At 39.1% G+C, this 22,687-nt stretch overlaps 1 protein-coding gene across 4 annotated transcripts in view; it reads left to right on the top strand.

The window, feature by feature from the left end:
* The window catches only part of LOC127666992 (zinc finger protein basonuclin-2-like), a 46,643-nt gene extending 38,040 nt beyond the window's left edge, over positions 1-8,603 (top strand). For 3 of the 4 annotated variants that reach the window (XR_007973758.1, XM_052160003.1, XM_052160004.1), the window contains one exon: positions 7,980-8,603. Coding sequence is in view for 1 of the 4 variants with exons in the window: in XM_052160003.1 (XP_052015963.1) it covers positions 7,980-8,213 (234 nt within the window). In the remaining 3 variants the exon portion in view is untranslated. The remainder of the gene's footprint in view (positions 1-7,979) is intronic. The other variant, XM_052160005.1, reaches the window with a different exon arrangement.
* Positions 8,604-22,687: the final 14,084 nt, after the last annotated feature.

The raw sequence follows: 22,687 nt of genomic DNA, 5'->3' as shown, positions 1-22,687 counted from the left end.
GTTTTGATCACGGTTCACAGAGTAAAAGTTCCTGTGGACATCATGTCATGTCTAATTGCTGTTCTAATTAAGATGGAAATGTACCTTGTTTAGCAATTCTTTGAGTGTTTCTGGAAGTGTGCCAACCTCGATCTGTTCCTCAATGTATTATAAATATGCCTGACTAAAAAGTAAAGTTGCAGCAGATTCAAACCTCTCTCTGGTGTGTCTGTCTGTCATTTTGCTGCACCAATGCCTTCCTGAATACCAAAGCCCTGATTTTCCCTCTGTCGTGACTCCCTGGCTGGGTCAGTCTGTGGCAGATGCTTATAAGAAATTTTCTCTATACAGAAAAACCTTACTTGTAACTTAAATAAAAATGGAAAAAACAAAAGAAATTCTTCAAGAAAAAAGTGTTTTATGACTAGCAAGCCTTGGTCATTTCAAAGCAGGCCAGAGTAACTGTGTTTGGCCCTGGATCCCACGAGGTAGCTGGATGGAACAGACTCCTACGACTTGACATCTTAATTCCTCATGTGTGCCTCTCCCGTCCCACATGCTACAAACAAATAAACTAAGTTATATTAAATAATTGTGTGTGTGTGTGTGTATTTGTTTTGAAACAGGGTCTCACTGTGTAGCCCTGAGTAGTTTAAACTTCAGTATGTGAACTTGACTGACATGAGATCTACCTGACTCTTTCTCCTGAATGCTTCAATTAAAGGTGTGCACCAGCAAATACACAAACAACAACAAAACCCAAAGAAATTTAAATTGCGTGTGTGTGTGTATGTGTGTGTGTGTGTGTGTGTGTGTGTTAATCACATTTAAAGAAGACTAGTCCCTTTGAGGTGGGTATAGTAGAAGCTGAAGGGAGGAAAGGATAATGGGGAAGGAATGCATTGATAGTTTAATTTTTAAAATATACTGTCAACCTTAAAAAATATAACAAGAATAGACTGGATGTGGCCCTGTCTCTGCTTTATACTCAATATTATATGCACAGCAGATAAACATACTGAATGAGCTGTACACTTACATTACCTTGGCTATTTACTGAAATAAATTTCATCCAGCATTACATCTCATATAAGTCATTTTCCTATCCTCTTTCTTTTCTAGTTACGCTGCTTCTCATCTTTTGCTGTAGTAACACTTTTATTGGGCTGCAAAGATAATTCACTGGCTAAAAGGGCTTACTAATCTACCATGACAACTAGAATTCTGATTCTAGCACCAGGTAGCAAGCTGGGTATCTTGAAAATGCCTGGAACTCCAGCTCTGAGGGATCTCATATTACTTTCTGGCCTCTCAGTACACACACACACACACCCCACAGACAACAATTTTATAGTAATATTTTGGCTATTAAACTCTGACCAAAATCATTAGATAAGTCATATTTTTATATTGAATAGTAGTTGTGTTCTACATTCTTGCATTCACAAGTGTTTCAGCTATACTACACATATTTTTAGGTTAGCCTGGGCTATAGGGTGAGACCTTGTAGAAAAAAAAGAAAAGAAAATTAAAGATTTTAAATTAAAGTAAAAGGCAAGACAATAGATATATAAAAATACCATTATGGAATAATTCTTTGACCCTTACGTTTGTGGAAATCTGTGGTTTGCTGGAAGATGTTTGTAGTCATAGGCACTTCTCCACAAGATGCTTACTAGTTACAAATAGAAAAGTTGTTACTTTGCTAGGGGCAACCTGAGAGTCAGCATTTCAAAATAGATAAGGTTAATGTCACCACCAACAGAAAAATTCATTATCATGCACCTTCTGACATGAGACCTAATATTTCTATAAAAATTCATAGTTTGAATCTAATCATGAGGAAGAATTAGGGACACCTAACTGAGTACATTTTATTGGTTCCCTGCTGTTTGAAACTGTAAACCTGACAAAAGCAATGCAGGACTCAGGACTCCTGTGCATAGACATTGCTGAGATAACTGTGGGAGAACGGGGTATGGATAGCAAAGCACTCAGGGGTAAAGGCTGTCATGACTTCCTTAGTTCTGTGTGGCCCTCAGAATGAGAGAGACAGGAGAACGCAGGGGTGGATGGTCGGAGCAGACAGGGAGCTAGAAGTACAGACTTTAGGCAAGTAGTGTCAGCAAAGATCCACAAGTAAAAGGCGCCAGGGGACTGCACTGATCTTCGCTGGAGCACAGCAGAGGAGAAGATGAAGGAGTGCTTGCTGCAGAGACTAACCTTCTCACTCTGGTGTAAGAAAGCTGTCCAGGCAGGGTGTTTACCGCTTCTATAGGGGGTATGTTATGGTTGAGATGTTAGGAAAATATGAATTTCCAAAACCTCACAATACCCTCATCTACAGCTGAATTTGGTAGAAACTCTTTAAATCCCAAGTACATTGTAAGAGTACTTGAAACTACCAAGTTCTCTAAATCTTTACATTAGATATTATTTATTCAAAACTCCATTAGATTTACTAAATTTATTTTTAGGTAGATTTGAAGCATATAGAAACTTGTGGTTTGATGACACATCACATCCTCCCTTGAAGGAGGCATAATTTAGCAGAAATTAATATAGCAGAAAAGGTGCTATTGGCATCACATATACCTCAAAATAAGTATTTAATCAGTGGTAGATTACTGTCTTAAAACTAGTTCACACCTCCTAACCAAGAGTCAGATACATCCATTTTCAACCCATTTCATCCCATTATCAACCCATTTTCCATTTCTGTTGTGGTTTCTTTCTGTGAATATTGTATATTGAGGGGAATAAGCTGTATTTGGACTTTTGGATTTTTTTCCAATAATCATTACTGGAGGTTCATTTAGTGATCAATTTTACTGCATATTATTTGTAGGTATGCTCATACCTACGTAGGACTTATGGCAGCCTCCAGTTTGAAAATATTGCCAATAACAGTTGTTAAAATAATCTGTGTATATGAAAAAAATTAGTTTATTTTTTAAATGATGTTCCACTGAGTATAGGGACCAATAGAAAGACTATGTATTTCATTTACACATTTCAAAAGGACTAATAAATCTGGAGAAAATATCTTAAAAGAAAATGGACAGTGATAACTGTGAAATCATTACTCTCAGGATTGATTTCAACCCATCTATCTGTGGCATGCATGGTTATGTAAGAGGAACCTTTTCTTCGAATCACCATGGCCGTGTGTTCTTTGTACTTGTTATTTAGATTACTAACTTAAGTTGTGTCCACCCTTTCTAAAGCACTGTCTCACAAGATACCTCAGATAACCCTCCTTCTAGCTTTGCACTGTTACTCTGTAACAGTTTCCTCTGAGACTGAAGCTTTCTAGTCCACAGGAACTCTCTTTTTCAGCAGGAAGAGAAACAACTCCAACTAGCATCAAGAGTCCCTGAAAGTAACAAGATTTTCTAGGCTCTTTCTTCCAAAGAGTAAACAAGGCAAGCAGCTGTGTGAATCACTCTCAAACAAGCCAAGCTGCAAAGACTCAAAACCCAACCCAGCTATGTGAAATAGATGTGGATCAACTGCGTCCCTTGGGAAGCGCTCTCTGTCCAATATGTTGAGCTGCCTGAAAGGAGTGTTTCGGGTTCCCAAAATTTTCATGCTCTTGCCAGTCCTGGGGTGGGCTTTGATGGTGCAACAGTTTTTGAATCATTTGTTCTTCTGTGAATAAGCTCTCACCAGTATTTCTGTAAATAACTCCAATAAAACTCACTGTTTTATTAACTGTACTTGTGTGGTATACATACTTTGGTCTGTTTTGGGCTCTCTATCTGGGGTAAGAAGCAGAAGTTTTGTAATACAACTGTTTACTGAGTTTATGTAAAAGTTTATCAAACATTAACATGTAAGGCTTATGCTCTAAAATCAAGAATTGACAAATGGGACCTCATAAAACTACAAAGGCTGTAAGGCAAAGGTCACTGTCAAAAGGACAAAAGGCACAGGCTCAGCACCATGACAGGTATGAGTAAAGCTTCCTAAGAACTGTTGACTGGGTGGGGTGGTGGTCCATGCCTTTAATCCCAGTACTCAGGAGGCAAAGACAGGCATATCTCTGTCAGTTTTAAGCCACTGTGGTCTCCCCAGTGAGTTCCAGAACAGCCAGGCATGTTTCTCAGTAACTAGAAAGCAGGAGTGTAACTTTAATTTTTTAAAAACCTATTTTTAATGATGGTTCTTAAATGCTTTAACCTTCCTTTAACCCCATCACCAACCAGAGGTGATGGGAAGGAAACAATATTGGGGACATGGACCTGATTAGACATAGTTCTTTGGAGTACCTCCCATCTGTGTTGTCTGAAAATCAGCAGTTCAGTTCACAGGTCAGCAGCAGTAGCTCAATCCACTCCCAAACACCTCACAGATACATCAGCAGTCCGGTTTGATAGAGACATGATAGCAAATATGAACCAGTGTCCGCAGCACTACCTAGCAGAGTCAGCCATGCCTCAGCCTCAGCTTGAGTCAGCAGGAGGGACCCTGAGGTAAGCCAGGGAAGGTCTCTGCTGTGCCTCTCTCAGGGAATCGAAGATCAGCAAAGATGCAAGACCTACAGGCATCGTGCATCTAGCTCTGTAAGCAAACCAAGGGCAGCCTCCTCACATGTCCTTCATGTGTCTTGTCTCAGCGTGTGTTGTCTCACCTCAGCGTGTGTCTGACTCAGCTGAAATCAGGCTGCTGCTCAGCCCAAGTCCATCGAAGCAGCAAGAAACTGCAGCACGCCCCCAGAAGTCCCTTGGTGCCTTTCCCTCCATGGAATCCCAACAAGTGCAGCTCAGTTACACGGTGTAAAGCAGACTAACGTGTGCTTGTCTTTAGCAGAGAATCCTTTGACCTGTGTCTGCTTTAGCTTAATGTCCCTTCACGAGGGAGCCTTAGTCTTTCCCCTGTGTCCACTCCAGGAAAACACTTCTTCATGCCTTTGCCCCAGCAAAACGCCATCCAATACAATGGACTTTCCAGGGAACCCTTAATTTTCCACTTCAGAGGAGCCAAGGACTGCAACTTGAAACTCCTATGACACATGTATTTCAGTGCAGCTAGCCCGGACTGACTTCATGACTCCCTGCAACTGTCTGCACAGCATGCATATCAAAACCTGCCTTAGCCCAGAGAGAATACACAGTCCTTCTTAAAATTATTCAGGCCACTACCTTTGCATGCTGGCACATGCCTCTAATCCCAGCACTTGGGAGACTGAGGCAGGCAGATCTCTGAGTTTAAGATCAATAAAGTGAATTCAAGCATATCCTTAGGTACCCAAAGAAACCCTGGGGGTGGAGGGTAACAGGGCTCCTCCCAAGCTTTAGTTAAATTCTTGGTTTCTGTACAAAATATTCAAGAGAATAGGTGGTCCTTTCTCAGACCCCAGATATCTCATTCAATTGGTTTTTTGAAAGCAGTAGAAAAATCCTGTCTTAAAAACCAAACAAACAAACAAAAACAAATGAAACACACACACACACACACACACACACACACACACACACACGAGCGAGAGAGAGAGAGAGAGAGAGAGAGAGAGAGAGAGAGAGAGAGAGAGAGAGAGAGAGAAAACACTAATACACATTCTAAGCAGGAAAGCAGGTGAACTAACTGCAGATGTTGACCTCACCTTCCGCTCCTGCAAATCAAATCGCTGAGTCTCACATCCAGCGTTGCTATAGCACACTGACTACAGCCTCTTGTTCCCCGGTCCCGGACTCCAGTGGATACCATCTGTCTTCCTATATTAATCTCCCTGGTTCTCCAACTTGTTGCTTTGTTCCCTTGGCATACATTACCTAAGACACTGAATATTGAGGACAAAGAAAGTATATTAAAAGCTGCAAGGGGGAAAAGGCCAAGTAACATATAAAAGCAGACCTATAAGAATTACATGTTGCCAGGCAGTGGTGACACACGCCTTTAATCCCAGCACTTGGGAGGCAGAGGCAGGTGGATTTCTGAGTTCCAGGCCAGCCTGGTCTACATTGTGAGTTCCAGGACAGCCAGGGCTATACAGAGAAACTCCGTCTCCAAAAAACCAAAAAAAACCAAATGGAATAGGAAAGCCCAGGGAATACCTTGTTCAATTTAGAAAGTGACTTAATTTGCTACACTTGCTATGATAAAACAGTGATGAAATCAACTTCTGGAGGACAGGTTACACTTCATGGTATACATCCAGTTACCAGTTAACCACTGAGAAATGTCAGGGACTACACTGAAGCAGGGCAGGAACCTGGACACAAGGAATGTAGCAGGAGCTGTGTAGGAGTGCAGCCTCCTGTCCTGCACCACATATCTCTCTGTCTCAATAATAGCTCCAGGGTGGCACCATCCTGGAGATCTCTGCCCTAATAATTCAGTTGTTAATCAAGCCAATATCCCATAGACTTCCCAATCTGGAGGCAGTTTATTTCACCTAAGATCCCTCTTCTCACCACCTTCTTCCCTTAGTAATTTTCCTATTGCTTTAATAAAACAGCTGGACTAAAACAACTTACAGAAGTAAATACTTACTTGGGAATTAGCTATCCAGACAGATTACAGTCCTTCAAAGTCATGACAGAGAAGCATAGCTGCAGGAAGGTAGGACAACCAACAGGAGGCAGAGAGCTGGTAGCTCTCAACTCAGGCAGCAAACACAAAGCACAGAAAGGACACTGCAAATCGCACCTGACTTCTGTCACCTTAAATTCTAACCAATGACAAACCTCCTATGGGGAAGCCAAGCCACTTAATCCACCCAAAAGTTTTCACAAAGATGGTGTCATAAATTATTATTTCTGGAATTAGTCAGTCGTCCCATTCAAACCATCAAAAGAAAACTCCACCTCCTCACACACCCTGCAAAGTATCACCAATTCAAGAAACCTGTGAGGTCATTAATTTGTTTTATTCAGTTAGTCTAGCATCATATCAGTTCTTAATCATTACATTGCTTAATAGATCCCCAATTCTTTGCAATATGTTTGAACAGACAGATACTTCACAGGTTCATATCTGTTTGGACTAACTGCTATTTTCCTCACGATTTTGGATTTCAATTTGGTAAACTATGTGAAATAATAGAGGATCTTGTTTATACCTTGTGGTATTACAGATGTCTATTTACAAATCATGATTGACAACTATGTTGATATATTTGGAGATGAGGACCATATCATTTGTGACAATAATAAAAAGAAGTCAAATGACTTAAAGATGTCAGTAAATACTGCTGATAAGTCAGCTGTTATAAAAAAAATCCATAGATAGTCACAGTGGGAAACCTTAAATGCTAATACTGCAGAATTAAAGATTTCATCTACTGCTCCTCATGCAGAAGTCCCTACAGGTTAAGAGAATTTGAATAAGTTACCAAATAGATGGAAGGATGCCATCATTTCCTGATTTCATAAATTTGAAAATAACAGAGCAGCATTAGAGCATATCATGATACTAAAGTATTGGAAAAGTGTTTTAAACAACATTTAACTTGTGTATGATTATATGAATATATACATAGGTATACATACACACACACATATGTACAAACTTACAAACATGTAGGTACAACAAAGGAATTTTTTAGACCCTGTATGAATTCCAGAATATTATGTGCTACATTTCTTTCCTTTCTTTCCATGGTATATAATTCTTGTATGATATTCTGGATATGAAATTATTTTTAAAAAGTTTGCTTTAAATCAATTATTTTATTTACAAATCCATTCAACATGAGTTTAAACTATAAGCTTAAACTATGTGCCAACAAGCTGTGCTATCTTATACAAAAAATGATGTTTGAGAGATAATCTTGCCAAATAAGTAGCATTTGGTATATATATTAAGTTGCAACAGATTTACTACAAAATGTATGTGAAGAATCTTAATAGGCAATGCTTTCAAAATCAGATATAGTGTTAACTCAAGTAATTCTTTGTGTAGAGTTCAGAAGATATACTGATAACTTAGTCTTATTTGAAGTGGGGTGAATCTATAACTGAGAATGTTTAACTATGACATTTTTATATTTCCTTTAGCAGAGGACAATGAAACAACATCAACATACAACTTTCCACAATGGAAACTTCTTAATGACTGAAGAAGGTGCCGGTCATGCTATTTCAACATTCCGTTCTAGTTCCCACTTAACTATAGCAGAAGAGATTATTACAAGAAACAATTTCAGTTTTTTATTTAACTTCATTGTTACAAATAGTTTCACTCACTGTAATTATTTTATGTTATGTATTACATATTCTTATCTATTTTAATGAATGTTATTAAGTTATGTTATTGCTTGGACTTCAGTGTGCCTGACTCTTGATTCTACACAGTATTTGGAAGATTGCATTTACAGTACTCCCTTCCACTTCTGTTAATCAGGCACCTGATTTCATGTGACAGGTCCTCTAGAATCACTTAATAAATTTTTTCTTCCAAACTACAAAAGAATGTCACTCTAAGTACTGCTCAATAAATGAAAGTTATTTGACCAAATTCTTCCAGATTCTTAACATAAAACTCTCCCCATATTCTGAACCAACAACTAAGGGATACACATGGTTCCAGCCAAAATATGTCAGAGGAGTTCCTTGTCGTGAATTAGTGGGAAGAGAGGCCCTCGGTTCTGTGAAGGCTCAGTAGATGCCCCAGTGTAGTGAAATCAGTGGGGGGTGGGGGTGGATGGGAGTAGGTCATGTGGAGGGATATATAATTGGAGCCAGGATGTGGGAGGAGGGTTTGGGGGTTTTTGGAGGTGGTATACCAGCAAAGGTTTTAGCATTTGAAATGTAAATGAAGAATATATTCAATAAAAAATATTAACTATAAAAGCACTCTCCATGACTGAGTCAAAATTTATTAATACAATAAAATCAAACTCACTCCTGTGCATTGTAGCAACACTTTTTAAAAAGTAATATTATCCTATTTCTGTGAAAAGGAACTCTAGAAAATTATTTACATTAGAAAAAATAGCTCATTATTTGAAGGCTCAAGTTATCATCATACAGTAGTTCTGATGTCAGGAGTTTATAGGTAGTGAAATTGTTCACCTAGTTGAGAAGCAGAGGAAAATGAATCCTCATATTCAGTAAGCTCTGTCCTTTTATACATACCAGTAACTATGACAGGAATAGTAGATCCCATTTGTACTGTTACTTTGACCATTTCAGTTACTTAAGTATAGACAGAATCTAATAACATTAAATATATCCTCAGAGTCATGCCCAGAATGCTTTCTCAGAGAAAGTTATAAATAAAATTCCAATAATGATCAGCATTAATTATCACACATAATAAATTAGAGGGAAATACAATTTTAAGAAAAAAAGAATTTTCAAAGTCCTTAGTGATCAGAGAGTGGCAAATCAAAATATCCCTGAGATTCTCCCTTACACCAATCAGAATATCTAAGATGAAAACTTCAGCTAACTACAAATGTTGGCAAGAATGTGCAGAAAGAGGAACACTCATCCATTGCCTTTGGGATTGCAAAGTGGTACAACCATTCTGGAAATCATTCTGGAGACTTCAGAAAAGCATAAGTAGATCTACCTGAAGACCCTACAATACCACTCTTGTGAATATACACAAAAGATGCCTCACTGTTGCATAGGGTTATGTCTTCCACTATGTTCATAGCAGCCTTGTTTGTGATAGCCAGAAGCTGGAAACAACCAAGATGTCCCAGATAGCAGAATGGAAACAATATGTGGTTCATTTACACAAAGGAATCTATTTAACTCTTTTGTTTTTCTTTCTTTTCTTCTTTTTTTTTTAATTTATTGATATATTTATTTACATTTCAAATGATTTCCCCTTTTCTGGACCCCCACTCCCCGAAAGTCCCATCAGTCCCCCTCCCTCCCCCTGTTTTCCCACCCAACCCTTCCCACTTCCCTGTTCTGATTTTGTTCTATACTGCTTCACTGAGTCTTTCCAGAACAAGGGGCCACTCCTCCGTTCTTCTTCTTCTTCTTTTTTTTTTTGATAGAAAAATCTTTTTTTTATTCGATATATTTTTATTTACATTTCAAATGATTTCCCCTTTTCTAGCCCCCCACTACCTGAAAGTCCCATAAGCCCCCTTTTCTCCCCCTGTACTCCCACCCACCCCTTCCCACTTCCCCGATCTGGTTTTGCCGAATACTGCTTCACTGTGTCTTTCCAGAACAAGGGGCCACTCCTCCTTTCTTCTTGTACCTCATTTGATGTGTGGATTATGTTTTGGGTACTCCAGTTTTCTCGGTTAATATCCACTTATTAGTGAGTGCATACCATGATTCACCTTTTGAGTCTGGGTTACCTCACTTAGTATGATGTTTTCTAGCTCCATCCATTTGCCTAAGATTTCATGAATTCATTGTTTCTAATGGCTGAATAGTAATCCATTGTGTAGATATACCACATTTTTTGCATCCACTCTTCTGTTGAGGGATACCTGGGTTCTTTCCAGCATCTGGCAATTATATATAGGGCTGCTATGAACATAGTAGAGCATGTATCCTTATTACATGGTGGGGAATCCTCTGGGGATCTATTTAACTCTTAAGCATGAGGACATCCTGAGTTTTCCAGGCAAATGGATGGAATTAGACAATATCCTGATGAGGTAACTCAGACACAAAAAGATATGCATGGTATGTAATCACTAATAAGTGGATATTAACCACAAATCAAAAGAAATAAAAGAAATACAGAATACCCAAGATACAGTCCATAGAACTCAAGAAGATAAACAAGGAGAAGCACGCAAGTGAGTATGATTCAGTACCATTAGGAATGAGAAGAAAGCAATCACAAGGGAGTAGGAAGGACCTGGGAGGGAAAGTGGACAGGTGGGGATTTGGGGAAAAGGAATTCTTATCTGTTATTGGGTGACAGAAAAGGAATGAAGCCTGAGGTCCAGAAGAAAAAATGGAAACAGGCAACCACCGGAGGTAGGAGGTTGGGAGGAACCTCCAGAATGTACCAGAGACATGGGAGGTAAGAGACTCTCAGGACTCAAAGTGAAGAAAATAATGTGGTTTGGAGAAAATCTTGAGACAGTTCCTCTTCCTCACCATTATGGATTGGAGTAAGCCTAAATGGAACCTGTGACTGTATTGTATATGAAAATATACCTACTATGGCTGGATCAGGAGAGGGCTATAGGAATCTCTTTGATTCCCTTTGGTGTTTCTTCCAGCATATAAAAACACAGTATAGATTCCAGGATGTACACTTAAGTGTCTTAGTCAGGGTTTCTATTCCTGCACAAACATCATGACCAAGAAGCAAGTTGGGGAGGAAAGGGTTTATTGAGCTTACACTTCCACATTGCAGTTCATCAATAAATGAAGTCAGGACTGGAACTCAAGCAGATCAATAAGCAGGAGCTGATGCAGAGGCCATGGAGGGATGTTTCTTACTGGCTTGCTTCCCCTGGCTTGTTCAGCCTGCTCTCTTATAGAAACCAAGAGCACCAGCCTAAAGGTAGTACCACCCACAAGGGGCCCTCCCCACTTGATCTCTAATTGAGAAAATGCCCCACAGCTGGATCTCATGGAGATACTTTCCCAAATGAAGCTCCTTTCTCTATGATAACTCCTGGCTGTGTCAAGTTGACACACAAAACTAGCCAGTACACTTAGGAGACAGGAAGTTCAAAAAAGTGTGGTTTTATGACATGTGTTTCTTTAGCTTGACATAATCTCAGGTTCCTCCTTCCACTCATTCTCCTTCCTCAGGTCAATTAGTCAAGATTCACTATATTTTATAATATAATAGAAATGATTATGATAATATCAGTGTGTGTAGGAGATAATATTTCATATAATTCCACTCCTTTTATGATAAGTAATGAAAAATTGAGAAAGAAGCATTGCCTTATTTTGTTATTAGAATACATGAGTACATATTTTTGTTTCCTCTTCCACATAAAATTCTGAAGGTTAATGAGAGGATTTTAAGGCATCTCTGTCAGTGCTGAGCAAAACACAAAGGAAAATAGTTATATGATTCTATCCTACTCTAGTCAGAATGTCTAAGATTAGTTTAAAAAGACAGCAAATGATAGAAAGGTTGATGGGAACAGCAAAAGACTCATTTGCTGTTGATTTGAGTGAACACTGGAAGAGTCCCTGTGAAATTCAGGGTGGAATTTTCACAAAAGAATGAAAATAGATATTCCAAAAGATCCAGCTATACCAATATTGGGCATATATGCAATTGACACTATATGTTACAACAGATATTTACTTATATAGGTTCACTTCTGTTCTATTTCTAATAACTAGAAATTGGAAGCAGCCTGCATGTTTATCTCCTGAAGAACAGGTTGTAATAATATGTCACATTTAAACAATCCAACACTATTCATCCATTGAGAAAAGTGAAATTATGTTATTTGCAGGTAAAAGAGCAGCACTAGGAAAAACCTGAAGAAGGTTGTTGTGATGTTGGCATGAAAATTGCTCAAGGCATCTTCTATGCTTCTGGTTTAGGCGGGATGGATACAGCCTAATTTACACTTACACTATGTGGACTTAGAGAAGTAGTCCTTCATGTTTTGATAAAACGATCCTCCTATATAAGCACATAGCACAGAGTCACTCATTATTGTGGTAAGTAGAAGCCAAGTGAAAAGCCACGTATACTAAATATATTACAAACATATTCCAAAAGGATTGAATGATATACAACTTTTAAGTGTGAATTTACCTTATTTATCTCTCTTTTAAAATATCTTTAATCTTTTACTGTCCAGTCTTTATCACCTTCCTGCTCCACCCTCCTACAGTTCCTCTTCCCATTCTTCCTCTGTCCACCACAGTCTCTAGGATGTTGTCCCCACCTCTACATCCCATCCAACTAAGTGTACTCACTCCCTGGGCCCTCATGTTTCTCAAGAGTCAGGTGTATTTTCATTCACCTAGGAAAGAGCAAGCAGTCCTCTGCTGTATATGTGTTAGGGTCTTCATATAAGCTAATATATACTACCAAGTTGGTGGTTAGGTGTCTGAGAGATCTCAGGGGTCCATATCAGTTGAAACTGCTGGTTTTCCTCTGGTGTCATCTTCCTCCTCAGCTTCTTCCAGTCTTTCCCTAATTCAAACACAGGAGTCCCCAGCTTCTGTGCATTGGTTTGGTCTAAGTATCTGCATCTGACTCCTTAAGCTGCTTGTTGGTCCTTTCAGAGGCCAGCAATGCTAGGTTCCTGTCTGTAAGCACACCATGGCATCTGAAATAGTGTCTGGTTTTGGAGCATGCCCCTGAGCTAGATCCCATTTTGGGCCAGTTACTGGACCTTCTTTCCCTCACATTCTTCTCCATTTTTCCCTCAGGAAAAATTTGGGTCATTATTTTTCAGACAGGAACAATTTTGGGTCAGAATTTTTTACTATGGGATGCTTTCCCTGTCTCTTCACTGGATCCCCTGTCTTTCTCCTGGAAGCGAACTCTACAACTTCCCTCTCCCCTCTGTTATATATTACATTTAATATTCCTCCATATGAGTCCTGGGGGTTTCTTAGCCCACAGGTCTCTGTTACATTCTAGAAGGTCCCCCCCACCTCTTACCTTCCAAGGTTGATTGTTTGCATTCCTTCTTCTGGACCAAAGAGCCTCACTCCTGCTTCCCCATCTGCCCAACAAATAGTTAATCATGTTCCCTTTTCCCTCCCTGGATTCTCTCCCTCCTAGAAGTCTCCCAAGTCTCGCCTTCCCCATGATTGCTTTCTTCTCTCTTCCAAGTGTGACTGAGGATCTCACTTGAGCCCCTCATCTTGCTTATCTTCTTGAGTTCTGTGGATTGCAGAATCCTGGGTATTCTGTACATTTTGGCTAATATCAACTTATTAGTGAGTTCCTACCATGCATGTCCTTTTGGGTCTGAGTTACCTACTTCAGGACAATATTTTCTATACCTATTTTCCATACCTTTGCCTGAAAATCCATAATGTCCTCATTCTTAATAGCAGAATTGTATTCCATTGTGGAAAAGAATCACATTTTCTGAATTCATTCTTCCAATATGGTACATCTGGGGAAATTACCACTTCTATGAAAATAGTGGAGTATGTACCCCTATAGCATGGTGGGGCATCTTTTGGGTATATACCCAAGAGTGGTACAGCTGAATCTCCTTTTAGATCTATTTCCCGTTTTTTGAGAAAGCTCCAGATTGATTTCCAGAGTGGTTGTACCGTTTTCCAATCCTTCCAGCAATAGAGGAGTGTTCCTCTTTCTCCACCTCCTCCCCAACATGTGCTCTCACCTGAGTTTTTGATCCGGGCCTTTCAGATTGGTGTATGGTGGAATCTCAGGATCACTTTGATTCACTTTTCCCTGATCACTAAGGATTTTGAACATTTCTTCAAGTGCTTCTCAACTATTTGAGATTTCTCTGTTGTGAGATCTCTGTTTAGTTCTATACCCTGTTTTTGATTGAGTTGAATGGGAAATTAGCTTCTTGAGTTCTTATTTATTTTGGATAGTTGAGTTAGTGAAGATTTTTTTTTCCAATCTGCTCGTTGTTGGTATGTCTATTAACCATGTCCTTTGCATTCCAGAAACTTTTCAGTTTCATGAGGTCCCATTTATCAATTCTTGATCTTAGATCCTCAGCTACTGGAGTGCTATTTAGGAAATTTTATCACATGCCAATGAGTTTGATGTTCTTTCCCACTTTCTCTTCTATTATATTCAGTGTATTGGGTTTTATGCTGAGATCCTTGATTCATTTGGATTTAAGTTTTTTTGCAAGCTCACAAGGTTCTTTTATCTCCGTAATGATTGCCAGTTATTCTAGGACCATTTCTTGAAGATGCTTTCCTTTGTTCATTGTATAATTTGGATTCATTGTCAAAGAGCAAGCATCCATAATTGTATGATTATATTTCTGAGTTTTCAATACTATTCCAATGATGGACAAGTCTGTCCATGTGCAAATAGTGTACAGTTTTTATAAATATTGCTCTGTAGTATAGTTTGAGGTCAGGGATGGTGATTCCCACAAATGTTCTTTTATTTTTAATAATAACTTTCTATTTCCTGTTTTTTTTTGGGGGGGGTCAGGTCAGACATCAATGAGAGGAGAGGCCCTTGGACCTGTGAATGCTCATTGCCCCAGATTAGAGGAATGCAAGGACAGGGAAGCAGGAGTGTGTTCATTGGTGAGCAGCAGGAGGGGATGGGATAGGTGGTTTTTGAGGGGAAATGAGAAAGGGGAATATCATTTGTAATGTAAATAAAGAAATTATCTAATAAGAAAATGAAAAAAGAAATGATAAATAACACTAAAATTTATTAAGAATATGTAATGCAATGCAAAACAAAGTATAAATATATTAAAGGTAATAAACATATATACTGAAGCCTTCAAGCCAAATATGACTATTTCAAATGGCTATAGAAAGGAATTTCCCTAGTTGAAATTCCCTCCTTACTCAACATATTTAAGTTTAAATCATTTAGACAAACGAAACAGCCAAATTTATCCCCTGTCAAAATGACACACGGATATCATTCCATAAATCCATGCTTATCCTCTTTTGTTCATTCCTTATTCCATAGTAATATCATTTGTTTTGAAGATTATATGTAAGTACACTGTATCTGTCTTCAGACACTCTAGAAGCAGGTGTCAGATCTCCTTATGATTCAAAGAAAAAAAGTGATATTACCCATATTCATTTAAATAAGTTACCCAAATTCATTTAAAGAAGACTTTGAAGTCTGTTATATAAAACAAAAGTAATTAACATTTACATTTTTATTACTAAAACTATTGAAAGGTTAAACAAAGTGAACAACATCAAATGAAGAACTTCACAGCAATAAGGGGCACTGGGGTCACCACCATGACATGGGGAGTTTGGGAGGGCCTTGAAGGGAGCAGCCACTCCCATGGCTCTGGAGTTCAGGTGTCCTTTTAAGATAGGAGCTGTTTTCCACCTTGGTTTTTCATTAGAAATGTGTTGCAACCTTTTTCAGAAAAGGGGTTGATAAATCTACAAACACTTCAGTCATTCAGAAAGAATACTGGTCAGAGAAAGTTTCTGTGATGAGCAACCAAACACTTCAGGGCCTTCTGTTTCCTGGAGAAATGCCAGGACATGAAACATCCCTCTACATGTGACAATGACAAAAACATTAAATTAGATGTCATTGTAACTTACACAGTCATGGACGCTGACTTAAAACAGGTGGACAGGCTCAGGGTGCTGCGACACACATGAGCTATAGATACAGTTAGTTCTCCTTCATTCCACTATGTTGAAAGACAATACCAACACCGCCTGGAGAGCTGTCTGGACAGTTCCTAAACTCATGTACATACAGAATTCATCTACCAAAGGCAGAGGCACCTTACAGGGATCAAGTAGCATACAATGTATGACCATGTAATAGTTAGGTTATATAAGACTCAAGGATCTGACCACAAAAACATTATTTTATCTGTTTAATATTTCAACCTTGTCAACATTTAGTAAAGTTAAACGCCAACAGGACCGAAAGAGGCACACTGCTCTACTGCTGGTGGGAGTGTAAGATGGTACAACCACTCTGGAAATCGGTCTGGCGATTTCTCAGAAAACTGGGCATGACACTTCCAGACGACCCTGCTATACCACTCCTGGGCATCTACCCAGAGGATTCCCCTGCATTCAATAAGGACACAGGCTTCACTATGTTCATTGCAGCCTTATTTATAATAGCCAGAAGCTGGAAAGAACCCAGATGTCCCTCAATAGAGGAATGGATACAAAAAAACGTGGTACATTTACACAATGGAATACTACTCAGCAATTAAAAACAATGAATTCTCGAAATTTGTAGGCAAATGGTTAGATCTGGAAAATATCATCCTAAGTGAGGTAAACAAATCACAAAAGAATACACATGGAATGCAATCTCTGAAAAGTGGATATTAATTAACCCAGAAGCTCTGAATACCCAAGGCACAATTAGCATAACAAATGACTCCCATGAAGAAGTAAGGAGAGGGTCCTGATCCTGGAAAGGATTGATCTAGCATTAGAGGGGAGTATCAGGACAGAGAAAAAGGAGAGAGGTGATTGGAGAATGAGTGGATAGAAGAAGGTTTATGGGACATATGGGGAGGGGGGAACTGGGAAAGGGGAAGTCATTTGGGATGTAAACAAAGAATATAGAAAATAAAAATATATAATTAAATAAAAACGCCAATTATTAAAAGGCAAATACAACACCTAATTCATACCTCACAACAATATTCTCAGGCTGCCAAAACAATGCCATTTACCTGTTCTCACACTTACTGTATTGCCTGAGCTTCCAAAATTTTAACTAAAACTACCTTTTTTTTGCGATCACCTGTGTATAGGACACCTGCTCCTGAGGCATAAAAGCAGTGCCTAAGATCTGTTTTCAGGCAAGCTACAAAATCGCCATTCCAAGTCTTCTTGTTTGAGCAAAATAATTTCCTTCACACACAATGACTGGAAAAGAAGTTAGGTGACAGTTACTGCCATTTAGTGACACATTTCTCAGTATTTTGTATGTGGGAAATGCATCTGAACTGCAGAGCCAACTCTGCACAAAGGCCTTACTTTGTGGAATTTGCACTTTGGTGGAAAGTTTAAACAACCAATAAAACATTTCCTTTTCTCTGTGTGGTCATCAATCCAGCATGCAGTATAAAACCAAAACAAAAGCCAAAGTGCAATCTTAAACTTTCTGTGTCTACATTCTTGGTTTCGTTGCTTAAGTACAGACAGGCCATGGGATCATTTGCTCTGGGCTGCCATTACACATTTGATCCTGCTAAACTGCCCAACAAGCAGCCCAGGCAGACCTGGGCATACTCTCCATGGATGGTCAGACTCACATGATTAGTTCTACCCAACCACAATTATAGTTCTCTGGGAAACAAGGTTGATTGCTAGAATTCCCCCTGAAACTGATACAAAGAAACTAACCACCAAGTTTATTTTCCATTTTAAGTCTTCTCTATTCAACCCGTTCTGATCTAAAACAATCACTATACAAGGCTGGTATCATACTTGTTATTTTGTTTCTTTCTGACTACCTACCAGGCTTACTCTCAAGCAGGATAAGTACAAAACTTTGTTACAAAACATGGAAAAGAAGGCTGCAAAATTGTCTCTCCACAAATGGGTAGTTTGAGTACAGTATAAATATAAGGACAGAGAAAAAGGAGGGAGGTGATTGGAGAAGGGATGGAGAGAAGAAGGTTTATGGGACATATGGGGAGGGGGGATCCCGGAAAGGGGAAATCATTTGGAATGTAAACAAAGAATGTAGAAAATAAAAATATTAAAAAAAACTATAAATATAAGAACATTGTCTCATTTCTACAAAACATGAACAGAAAAGTACAAAAAAAATCCAGATTTTGTAAATTGTATTGCAGAAATGTTTGTTTGAATGCTGGTGATTTAGAGCAAATTTTCTTCCTTTTCCTTACAAGAGTGAGAGACAGACTGAGAGAGAGAGAGAGAGAGAGAGAGAGAGAGACAGAGACAGAGACAGAGACAGAGAGACAGAGATACACATACAGAGAGACACAGAAAAAGTTCTAAACAAGGAAAGATACCAAACAGATTTCCAATCAGAAAAGTAAATTAATATACTTCCATCAGAAACAGCACCCCCCCCCCATTAAACAGCCCAGAGACCCTGTTTATTTGTGGAGAGGAACATAGATTCCATTCCTGAAGAGGCTTTCATAGAAGCCTGAAGGTGATGGATGTCACAGGGTGCCTCAGCCAAAGACCGGCAAGGGTTCGAGGATGCTCCTGGGCCTCTCTGCCAAGGGGATTCTGTTCAGCTCGCCCATCTCTTCCTGCCAGCCTGGGATCTTCTTGGTTGTCATGTGTGCATGATCATGCTTTGTCAGGTGGTCACACTGTATGTAGTGCCAGTCACACAGAGGACACACCAGCTTCTTCCCTCCAATGTGAGTTCTGTGGTGGCGAGACAGCTCATCTGACCTTGCAAACTTGTTGTCCCAGTCATCACATCACAGATGCGGATAAAAGATAAGTGTGTGGGCAAAGATGATCTTTAAGGTGGGAAATTTTGAAGTAGGTCTTCTGTCATGCTGTACAGCAGTGGTGATGTAACCAGAATCAAAGACAGGTGTGAGGGCTCTAATCTGGGACCTCTGTCCCCAAGAACTCATGTAAACAAGAGCTTCTATAGCATCAATCTCGATGTGCTCCAGGATGCTGCATGTGGGACTTTCTCTGTTATGCTGCTTCCTCTCCAGGATGACTCACTAATGTGAGTCATCACATTATGAGTTACTTTTTGAACTCATAATTTCTAATCGTGTCTTGGGGTAATATGAAAGAATAATATTTATTAGACAATGCTTTACAGTTCTTTGTTTTGGTAGAGTAGAGTAAGAAATTAGTCTGTATTATTATAGAAGCCACTAAGCTATGACATTCTCTCTCCTGGATGTCACCGACACCAAATACCTTCTAAGAAGAAAATAGTGGACTTACAGTAAAAGAAAATATTTTCTCTCCTCTCACTACCAAAGCCTTGTAGTCTTTTTCTCCTCCTGTCAGACACATGGAACTTGAGAAGGAACTACTGGATTGATGTATAAGCTTACAAACTTTGAGTAATAAACAGACCTATAAATTAGATACCTAACCTGCTGTATTCTTTTCATTGTGGAGGGGGGAACCATTAAACATAGGATTTTATATAAGAAGCAAACATTTATACAGTTTTATTATGTACAGAACATGATTCAACCGGCTTTATTTAATGATGCTTTTGTTTTTCTTTTTTAATACTTTCTATATTTACATTTCTAATGAATCCACTTTCAATGTCTCCTCTTCTTTTTTTGGGGGGGGGGCGGGGTGGATTTGGATGTTTTCAAGACAGGGTTTCTCTGTGTAGCCCTTGCTGTCCTGGAACTCACTCTTTAGACCAGGCTGGCCTTGAACTCAGAAATCTGCCTGCCTCTGCCTCCCAGAGTGCTGGGATTACAGGCGTGCACCACCACCACCCAGCTAATGTTTCCTCTTCTTAAACACCCTGTCCCATCCCCCTGTCCCTGCCTGTATGATGGTGCTCCCCCTTCACCTACTATCAATCGTACAAAATGGCAACCAACAGATTATGAAAATCTTTACCAATCCTACATCTGATAGAGGGCTAATATCCAATATATACAAAGAATTCAAGAACTTAGAATCCAGTGAACAATGTAACCCTATTAAAAATGAGGCACAGAGCCAAACAAAGAATTCTCACCTGAGGTAACACTGAATGGCTAAAAGGCATCTAAAGAAATGCTCAAAATACTTAGTCATGAAGGAAATGCAAATCAAAACATTCCTGAGATTCCAACAAAATCTCTAAGAATGGCTAAGATCAAAACTCAGGTGACAGCAGATGCTGACAAGGATGTGGAGAAAGAGGAACACTCCTCCATTGCTGTTGGGGTTGCAAGCCAGTACAAGCACTCTGGAAATCATTTTGGAAATTCTTTTAAAAAATTGGACAAAATACTACCTGAGGACCCAGCAATACTACTCCTAGGCAAATACCAAGATGATGTTCAAACGTGTGATAAGGTCACATGCTCCACTATGTTTATAACAGCCTTATTTATGAGAGCCAGAAGCTGGAAAGAATCCATTTCACCTTCAACAGAGGAGTGCATGCAGAAAATGTGGTCCATTTACACAACGGAGCACTAGGCAACTACTAAAAACAGTGAATTTATGAAAGGCAATCGAGAGACTGTCCCATCTGGGGATTCATCCCATATATACTTTCCAAACCCAGACACTATTGTGGATGTCAAAAAAGCTTGCTGACAGGAGTCTGATATAACTGTCTCCTGAGAGACTCTGCCAGTGACTGACAAATACAGAAGTGATGCTCACAGCCAACCAATGAACTAAGTACAGGATCTGCAATGGAGGATATACAGAAAGGACCCAAGGAGCTGATGGGGTTTACAACCCCCTAGAAGGAAAAACGATATGAATCAATCAGTAACCCCAGAGATCCAAGGGAATAAATCACCAACCAACAAGTTCACGTGGAGGGACCCAGGGCTCCAGAAGCATACATAGCAGAGGATGGCCTTGTCAGACATCAGTGAGAGGAGAGGCCCTTGGTCCTGTGAAGGCTTGATGCCCCACTGTAGGGAATTCCAGGACAGGGAAGATATGGTTGGTAGATTGGTGAGCAGGGTGTGGTGGATGGGATAAAGTATTTTTGAAGAGGAAATTAGGAAAGTGGACAATATTTTTTATTTGATATCTTATTTATTTACATTTTAAATGACTTCCCCTTTCCTGGATTCCCCCTCCCCAAAGGTCCCATAAGCCCTCTTCCCTCCCCCTGCCCCCCAATCCACCTCTTCCTGCTTCCCTGACCTAGTATTCCACTACACTGCTGCACTGAGTCATTCCAGGACCAGGGGCCTCTCCTTCCTTCTACTTGGGCTTCATTTGATATGTGAATTGTGATATGTGTCTTGGTTATTCCAAACTTCTAGGCTAATATCCACTTATCAGAGAGTGCACACTATGAGTGTTCTTCTGTGATTGGGTAATCTCACTTAGGATGATATTCTGCAGCTTCATCTAATAATTCTTCCGTTTGTCTAAGAATTTCATGAATTCATTGTTTTTAATAGCTGAATAGTACTCCATTGTGTATATATACCACATTTTGTGTATCCATTCCTCCTTTGAGGGACATCTGGGTTTTTTCCTGCTTCTGGCTATTATAAATAGGGCTGCTATGAACATAGCGGAGAATGTATCCTTATTACATGCATTGGAATCCTTTGGGTTTACATTTGGAAAGTAAATGAAGGAAAGATCTAATAAAAAGAAATAAAAAGCATAAAATATAAAATAAATATATAAATTGTATGAAAGAAACAAGAAGAGTTGAAAATAAATGAATTAAGCTAATCAGGAGACAGTGTAAAAAAGAACTATATAGAAGTTGCACTGAGAATACTCAGTTACACACTGCTTCCAGGTGCAAAAATCAGCAAAAAAAAATAATGGCCAATGGCCTGGGATCAATTAATAGGTACATAACAGTGGGTATACAAGAGAAATGGAATCTCTCTCATCTACAGTCAGGTGTGAGTGGAATACATATCTTAATGTGATTCAGTGTAATATCCAATGTGTAGTATCAAAATAAAAGTAGAACTTTATGAGCGTGCAATTAATCTAAACTGGAGACTGTAAAAGAATCTGAGATTCAACTATGTTCATAATTCTTCCCTTTTGTTTTTGGGTGCTGCACAATTCTTGTTACTATGTTTCTGTGAGGCATCTGGTATTACTTTTTTGCCCAGGATGGCTTTAGCTTTCAGGGTACTTTGGGTTCAATAGGTATTTTACAATTATTTCTGTAGATCTGTGAAAAATATTTGTACTGTGTTGATGATCAGTGGAGATATAGAATGACGATCTATAAGGTAGTTATTGAAGAAACTAGCAATAAAAATGAAATCTAGTCTAGGTATACAACTTCTCCATCTCTAGTGGAAGGACTTTAAGTCAGCTTTGCACACACATAATTGCACATACATATTTATTGTTGCCATGTTTAAGAGAGTCAGGTAAAAGAATGAGCATAGTCGACCATCATATGAAGAACGTTGAAATAAAATGTGCACTTGTACTTAAAAAAATCTCATTTAAACATCTTAGTGTTAACTTTGAGGATATCTTGTCCCCACCTGAGAAAAGTATAG

The sequence above is a fragment of the Apodemus sylvaticus genome, chromosome 16 (genome assembly GCF_947179515.1).
Source record: "Apodemus sylvaticus chromosome 16, mApoSyl1.1, whole genome shotgun sequence".
Lineage (NCBI taxonomy): Eukaryota > Metazoa > Chordata > Mammalia > Rodentia > Muridae > Apodemus > Apodemus sylvaticus.
The sequence above is the reverse complement of the archived record's forward strand: the minus strand, read 5'-3'. Positions and strand labels throughout refer to the sequence as shown.